An 8,385-nucleotide genomic window follows, 5' to 3' on the forward strand; every position below is an offset into this window, starting at 1 on the left:
TGTCCTTGGGTTTTCCTGCCTACCACAGATTTTTTTTTTTTTTTTTGGTCTTTTTGAGACAGGGTCTCCCTGTAGCCCCAGCTGTCCTGATTACAAATTAAATACATTATTCTCTATGATCTGATGAAAATATCTGTAGATGACAAACTTGATGAAATGATGTCTACCAGTTACTCCTCAAAAATGCATGTCACAATTTGTTCATTTTTATCAACTTTATTGATGTACAATTTCTGACAGTAAACTGTGTCAATATTCATTCCATTTCATTGCTAAGAAATATTGCATTGTGTAGACATAACACATTGTATTTGTCTATGAACATATTGACATTTATGGATATTAGTATTTTTTTTAATTAGAGTTTTACAAATAATGATTTAAGAACATTCACGTATACTAATTATCACAGAATATGTTTTATGTATTTAATTTTTGCAGTGCTGAGGAATGAACCGAGGGCATCATACATGCCAAGCATGTGCTCTACCACTGAGCCAAACCCCCGGCCCAGATATCTCTGTTTATAGTAAGCTTGGGAGTGGAGTTATCTTCAGAGAATCCTCTGAGTCCAATCACATCTTAGTGCTCTTAGGAGCACTAAGAAATTTAACTTCCTGAGGAGTTATCGTAAGACACCGATCAAAGAAATCATGAGATTACAATAAACGTGCTCTATACAAAACATCTCTCCTACCTAAACTCTAAATTCCACAATGCAACTAAAACATTACTGAATACATGAAAGAAAAACTAACAGAAGAGCTAAAAACTTTCTAATAACATAACCACAATAGGTTTTTTTTTTAAGACAGGGTCTTTTGTGTAGGCCCAGCTAGCCTGGAACTCACTATGTAGACCAAGCTGGCCTCGATCTCACAGAGGTCTGCCTACCTCTGCCTCCTGAGTGCTGGGATTAAAGGTATGTGCCACAACATCCAATTTACAAATAGATTTTTTTTCCAGTTTGGATTTTGTTCAAAAACTATCTTTCATGACACCAAATTTTAAATGTTTTTAACAAAAATGGAAAATGGCAAGGGAGATTTTTACCTAAGAAAAGTAAAATTTATCAAGTCAAGTGGAAAAGTATGTCTAGGAGAATTTACTAACTGTTTAGTAAATAAAGCAGATTAATGACTGAGTGAACAGTCTACAATATCATTAAAATGTTTGATTTCATGTTCATGTCAATATTATACCACTGAGCATATTTTGCAGTGTTTACAGCTGGGTAACGTTGATGATTACCTTTCTCTGTCACTATAGCACCTTCTAGTACTAAGAAAGCTAGCCAGCAGAGATGTAGCTTCAAGATCAGTACCAGCTTGATTTCTCCAGTTTGTTCTGTGACTCAGGTATATGTCTTTAGCAATAGGATCTTACCATCACATTCTGATAGGTAACTGAGTGCACAATGGCAATATCTATGAAAGATCTCTGGTCTACAACTTCAAAGGAAGGAGTCCATTTCTGGCACTGGCCTTTTCACTTGCTAGTCTGTTAGAGTCACTGAACTTCTGTTATAGGGTAACTACATTTAAACTCTTTCTATATTGCATATGTATATATTGAGAGACACTTTTATAGTAGGTTTGGATATGACTCTTTCAAAAGGTCTTTAGTGTTAGCTATCCCTCCTCTTACTCCCTCTTCTGCCCTCCCCACCCCGTTAAAACCATCCTATCTATTATTCCCCTTTCCCAATGATATCACTGCATTCTAATCTCCCCTCCTGTGAACCACACCCACGGCACTTTATTAGTTTCCTAATCTCTAAGGATTTTCCAACTGAAACTTACCTATCTAAAGACTGGAATCCAGGCTGGAGAGATGGCACTGGCTGCTCTTGCAAAGAACCTGGGTTTGATCCACAGTACCCACATGGTGGCTAATAACCATCCTTAACTCCAGTTCCGGGGGATTTGATGCCCTCTTCTGACTGCCCCCAGCAATGCACGACACAGGTGCACTTATATACATGCAGGCAATGCATTCATACACATAAAATAAAAATAATGAATAAAATATTTTTTAAAAATTGAAAACAGCATTATGAGAGTAACCAACCACCTTCTAATTGGATTTAAAGCCTGCTTCACAACAGGGAGTCCATACCTGACACTGTTATCAAGGCAAGAACCTTTGCCTAGAAAATCATATGCCATAGGGGAGAACCTACTACTATCATTCTGCTAAGCAGAAATAATATTAAACTTCCTCACAAGGGCTTATGGCTACACTCATAGATTAGAACATGCCTCACTCTTACCAGAGAAGGTTCTTCTTGCAGCAGATGGCGATTAACACAGAGACCCCACATATGTCCACACGCAGAAAATAAGACTGTGGAGTACTCAGTCCTAAATGGGACACCTATATCACACCGTCTCTCCCAAGACTCAGGGATCATTGTGGAAGAAGGGACAAAAAGTTTATAAGAGCCAGAGGTGGTAGATGAACACAAGGAAACTGTGTTGTCTGGACACCACTGGGCAGTAGCACATATGAACCCACAGCATTTATGATAGCATGTACAAGAACTGACGGACAAGGGCTCAGCGTGGATAGGAGGAGGAGGGCAGAATGCCCCAGGCCTAGCTAAAGATCTAATGGCAACTAGTGAATGCTGGGAAAGGGAGAGTCAGTTCTGCTTACTGGTATGACACCAGTCTCTAGGGCATGGGCCCCACCTAGGAGCACTTGGGAGGCATGGACTGGAATTGATAGGCCTTTAAGAAACAAAATCATCCAGGCGTGGTGGTGCACGTCTTTAATCCTAGCACTTGGGAGGCTGAAGCAGGTGGATTGTTATGAAATTGAAGCTAGCATGGTCTACATAGCGAGTTCCAGGCCAGCTGAACCTACAGAGAGACCCTGTATCAAAACAAAATATTAATTTTTTAAAAGGATAGTTAATAATGGAGAACATGAAATGGGGCAGGGTAGTGGGGAAGGGCTGGAGAGAGAGGAAGAATCTGAATACGATCAAAATATATTGTATGAATTCTGAAATCAATAAGAAAAAAAAAAAAGAGGGAGAGGGACTGGAAGTACTCAGTGGTTAAGAGCACTGACTGCCCTTGCAGAGGACCTAGGTTCAGTTCCCAGCACCCACATGGCACCCAACAATCATCCATAACTCCAGTTCCAGGGGATTCAACAATCTCTTCTGACCTCCACAGACATTGCACAACATGGGTGCACTTACATACGTGCAGGCAATACACTTCTATACATAAAATAAAAATAATAAATAAAATATGTTTCAAGTAGGAGAATGCTTGATTTGAGGCTTTGTCCTACTAATTAAAAATTTCCAGGTATTCATGGATGAAAGGCTTATAGTAGAAAATGGAAGTTCACTGTCATTTTGATACTTCTCTATTCTAAACATTCAAAAATGCTGTCAGACTTTTTTTTAAGTATACTACAATGCAGAGGGGCTTTGTGCACACCCCTAAGCATGAACAGATGAGACTTTATGAGAAGCCTACTCTCACCCAAAACACAACACACACCCATTTTTATATTACTACATAGTCTCTGGACTACAGGAGGAACTAAAAATTATCTAAAATTGTCTATGTAAATAAGTTGAGAAACACTGACTGATCTAGGAAAGTTAAACCTAGCTTTCCCAGTAGCCCAGACCTGCAATCGCATCTACTCAGGGGGCTGAGGTGGGAGGATCACAAGTTTGAGATCTGCTAGATCTACAGAGGCAGTCCAAAACCAACTTGGGCAAATTAGTGAAACCCTTTTACAAAATTAGATATATTTTTTAAAAGGCTTGATGTCAGGGCTGGAGAGATGGCTCAGTAGTTAACAGCCCTAACTACTCTTGCAGAGGACCTGGGTTTGATTCCCAGCACCCACATGGTGGCTAACAACCACCAGTAACTCTAGTTCCAGGGGAATCTGATGCCCTCGTCTGACTTCCACAGGCATTGCACAACACAGGTGCACATACATGCAGGCAATACATTCATACACATAAAATAAAAACAATAAATAAAAATTTTAAAAATACCTTGATGTCATGATAAAGCCCAGTATTATGTATTAATATACACTAACAAAAATGCTTTTAAATGGCCAGAGGGTTGTAGAGATAACTGGTTTGGTAAAGTGCTTCCTGCACAAGCATGAGGACCTGAGTTCAAGTCTTAGGACCCATGTAAAAAGACAGACATGTAGAGCACAGTTGTAATCTTAGCACTGGGGAAGCAAAGACAGGAGGATCTCTAGGACTCACTGAGTAGTCAGCCTAGCTGAATCAGCAAGTTCCAGGTCAGTAAAGAGAGTTTGTCTCAAAACATAAGGTACAGGCAGAGGCAAAGGCAGAGGCAGGTGGATCTCTACAAGTTCAAGACTAACCTGGTCTACACAGCAAGTTCCAGGCCTGCTAGAAGTATATAGTGAGACCATGTCTAAAAACAAAACAAAGCAAGACAAAATGTGGATGAGAACCTGGGATACCTAAGGATGACCTCTGGCATCCACATGCACAAACACACATGTGTAGGTGCACCCATGCCCACATGTGCACACACACACATACTGATATATAGAGCTTATTGGTATAGCGCTTGCCTAGAATGCACAAGGCCCTAGGTTTAATTCCCAGTACTTGCTTAAAATGGAACCTAAATTGTTACTGGCATGGCTAATCTTTATTGTCAACTTGAATTAATTGAGAAGTGCCATGAGATTAGTAAAGCTTGTCTTTGACTGTGAGGACTTTGTGGAAAGGATTAACTAAGAAAGGAGGACAACCTGAATAGGGGCAGCACCATCCTACAGCCCAGAATGGATGGATCTCAAGCTTGCCCTCCCTCCCTCTCTCCTTCCCTCCCTCCCTCCCCTCTTCCTCATCTTCCTCCTCTCCCTTCTATCGATATCTCTCTCTCTCCCTCCCCCCCTTCTCCTGGCCACCCATGATTCCAGCTGTTCTGCTTCACCACACCCTCCCCACCATGAGGGACTGAAACCTACGAAATCAAAAATAAATCTTTCTTCCTTTAGGTTGTTCTGTCAGATATTGTGATGGTTAGTGCTGGTACCTTGACAAAATCTAGACGACCTCTCAACATTCCTATGGGATGCCTTAAGTGATGTGGAAAGACCCATCTTGACTACAGGAGGGACTATTCCATCAGCAGGGGATTCTGGACTGTATAAAAAGGAGAGTGGAGCACTGACATGCATCCCTGCACGTTTCATCCTGTTTGCTTGGTTTCACCTCTCCTTTTTCTGTTCCAGCTGCACTAGCATTCTTCAGTTCTCCAGTGCTCCATGCTCCTGTCTTTCCCAATGACAGTTTTAGTACATGCTATTCCTTTCACCTAGAATGTCCTCCATCCTAGTTATTTTCTACACATCCTCCAGATCACAGTTCAAATGTCACTTCCTCAATGCGGTCCCTATTGCCTCAGGCTGGTTTAGACCTCATTTATTTATTCACAGTCTCCTGTATTTTTCTCCATAATACAATCCCAAGTTTATTATAATTTATCATATGATCAGTGAGCACCCCCACTCCTTGGCCATAGTTTATTTTGTTCATCATTGAAGACTCAGCTCCTGGCAGAGTACCTAACTACTGAAAAGTACCAAGTCCTTAAAAAAATATACACAGAAGAACAAACAGTTAATGAATAAACTCTGTAATCTGAGTACAAGATGGGAATTGATGCAGGATTTCCTTGCATTTAAGAATAAATCCAAGGCCAGGCTCGGTGGTATAGACCTTTAATTCAAGCACTCAGGAGGCAGAGATAGGCAGATTTCTGTGCTGGCCTTGAACTCACAGAGATCCACCTGCCTCTGCCTCCCAAGTGCTAGGATTAAAGGTGTGTGCCACCATGCTTGGCAGACATACACTTTTTTGTTGATCCTTCCACCTCCATTCCCTTGCCTCCTCCGCCCCTTCCTGCTGGTCCCTTCAGCACCCAGAAGCCATGTCCTTATTAGATTACAATGGTCATCTATGTGAGTTATTTCATTTTATTTTATTATTAGTTTTTAAATTACCATACAAAATAATGGGTTTCAGTATGGGATTTTTATACACACCTTGTTTTTGATCATTCTCCTCCCCATTCCTCTCCCCTCCCCGTGCTCCCTCCTGCTGCTCCCTTCCCCCCACCCCAGTTTAAGACCTCTTTTTCGCCTTTCATGGTCCCCTTTCTAGTTTGAGGACCTGTACTCCTCCCTTCCTCCCTGACACATAGATAAAAATCAAAATCCAGGGTCTGCAAAAGAGAGAGAACTGATATTTCTATTTGAGTCAGGGATATGTCAATTAATACAATTACCAATCCCATCCATTTTCTTGCAAATATCACAATTTCTTTTTTCCTTTAGGGCTAAATAAAATTCCATTATGTATATATACCATATTTTCCTTTTCTATTTACCTGTTAGTGGACATCTAGATTGGTCCCATTTTTTAGCTACTGTGAATAGTGAAGTCATTTGTGTGATTTCTAAGATTCAAAGTTTCTAAAGCTAAAATTATTTCAATCCATGTACCTTGCCTTAAAAGCAGATTTTGAGTTTTTATAATTTTTGACATAAATTTTTCTTCTACAAAAGTCATTCATTTCTACCTAAACTTGGTGGGGAAATAAGTGTTAGATTTTAACTACTAGGCTGAGGATTAAGTTTAGTGGTAGAGTACTTGCTTAACATTCCTAACACCCTAAATTCAATCCCCAATAATCACAAAGCAATAAACAAATAAAAAAGTGAGATTCGTATTATTATAAAACCAAGTGTGGTGGTCCACACCTATAATCCCAGCATTTAGAAGGTGGAAGTAGGAGGATGAGGAGTTCAAGACTACCACTGACTACAAAGTGAGTTCAAGGTCAGCCTGGGCTACAAGAGACCTATCCCAAACAAAACAAGCTAACAGTTAACCACCTAAGACTTACAAGTCATTTAGTATTTAAAAGGAAACTTGAAAGAAAGTCCTAATTGGTTTGGAGGGGAAAAAAAGAGATGGAAAAGTCTTAAATTGATACTTGAAGCTTTTTTTCAGCTGCTGGCTTAAGTGTTTAAGATGAGTTTTGCCAGCTCACTCTGCTCAATGCTCTGTGTAGGGGTCACACTAAATTCTCTGCTGTACTTGGTGAGATCGCACATCATGAATAGTTGGGAAATGAGATACACATTAGACGCAGTAGAGATTCTGGATATTCTTTTTATAGCTAAATCTGTATGCTCTCTTATAGGTTATAGAAGGAAAAGCAGACAAGGGAAACAGAAATGGTGCTTAATAACTCTAAGTACTGTGTCATTAATCACCATTTTCTACCAGCTAAAATGACCTAACACCTTCTCTTTGGTACCACAGGTTATATATATCCAAGTTTAAAAAAAAAATTATTACTTGCTTTTCACATAATAATGACAGGATAAACTGTGGACTTTGCCCCTTTTATGAACATAAAAGAAACTTGATTCAGGTCTGATCTGAGAGTCATTTGAGGAATCATACATTTAATTCAGAATGCAGTGTTTTCTGATGTTTTAAACAAATAGTCCTTACCTCTTATAATAAAAAGTATACTCAACTTCTTAAATATAAACTTTAGTATAATAAATTTTGTGGTTAGCTGGGTGATCTAATCTAGCTCTACATTTTCAATTATAAACAAATCCAAATATCTGACAATATAAAGAAATCACAAAAAAATCTAATTTCACACTTGCACCGAGGTTCACAAATGCATTGCATTAAAAGATGTGCAGTTACCTTACCTTACATTCTTCCTGGCAAAGATCTGGTCCAAAGTTAGTGAAAAGACCATACATAAAAACAGAAGTGAAAAACTAAACAAGATTTTTCTTCCCATCAAGAAACGGATGTTTCTTCAGACTGAACACAGCTGTTATTTCACAGTGCAAACAGTGCAGAAGCAGAACTGTTCTTACCCTGTAACTGACAGCACACTCAACCAATAAAAAGAAATCTTTTTCAGCAGTACTATATGGGAGAGGAAAGAGGGCGGGACCTGACAATGCTTAATTTGGAGTATAAAATGATCCAGTATTTAGCTTTTTAATTATTCATCTCATTTAAAATTACGAAAGAAGATGTTTTTAGGGAAATTATATTTACCAGTAAGTTCTTTATAGAAAGTTGCACTGTTTTGTCACAGAATCTTTATGATTCTCACAGTAGTTTTCAGGAAACTATTACCTTCTCTCTCAAACCTACAGAGTATATTTTTTTTCTATACGTTTTTCAGGTGAATTAGTCAGTAAAAATCTTTGGAATGTATCTAAATTTCCATATAGGCCCTAGTTTACAGTTTTCTCTTAAATTTTAAAGGTAGACACTGCTCAAGGCAAGCCTAGTGGAGCCCCTACTGC

General features: G+C 39.2%; 1 protein-coding gene across 1 annotated transcript in view; it reads right to left on the minus strand.

The window, feature by feature from the left end:
• The window catches only part of Atp6ap1l (ATPase H+ transporting accessory protein 1 like), a 41,083-nt gene extending 33,195 nt beyond the window's left edge, over nt 1–7,888 (minus strand). The window contains exon 1 of the mRNA XM_008853296.1: nt 7,771–7,888. Coding sequence (XP_008851518.1) covers nt 7,771–7,865 — 95 coding nt within the window. The 5' untranslated portion in view covers nt 7,866–7,888. The remainder of the gene's footprint in view (nt 1–7,770) is intronic.
• Between the last annotated feature and the right edge of the window lie 497 nt (nt 7,889–8,385).

Source organism: Nannospalax galili, unplaced genomic scaffold (assembly GCF_000622305.1).
Source record: "Nannospalax galili isolate Female #2095 unplaced genomic scaffold, S.galili_v1.0 scaffold45, whole genome shotgun sequence".
Classification (NCBI taxonomy): domain Eukaryota; kingdom Metazoa; phylum Chordata; class Mammalia; order Rodentia; family Spalacidae; genus Nannospalax; species Nannospalax galili.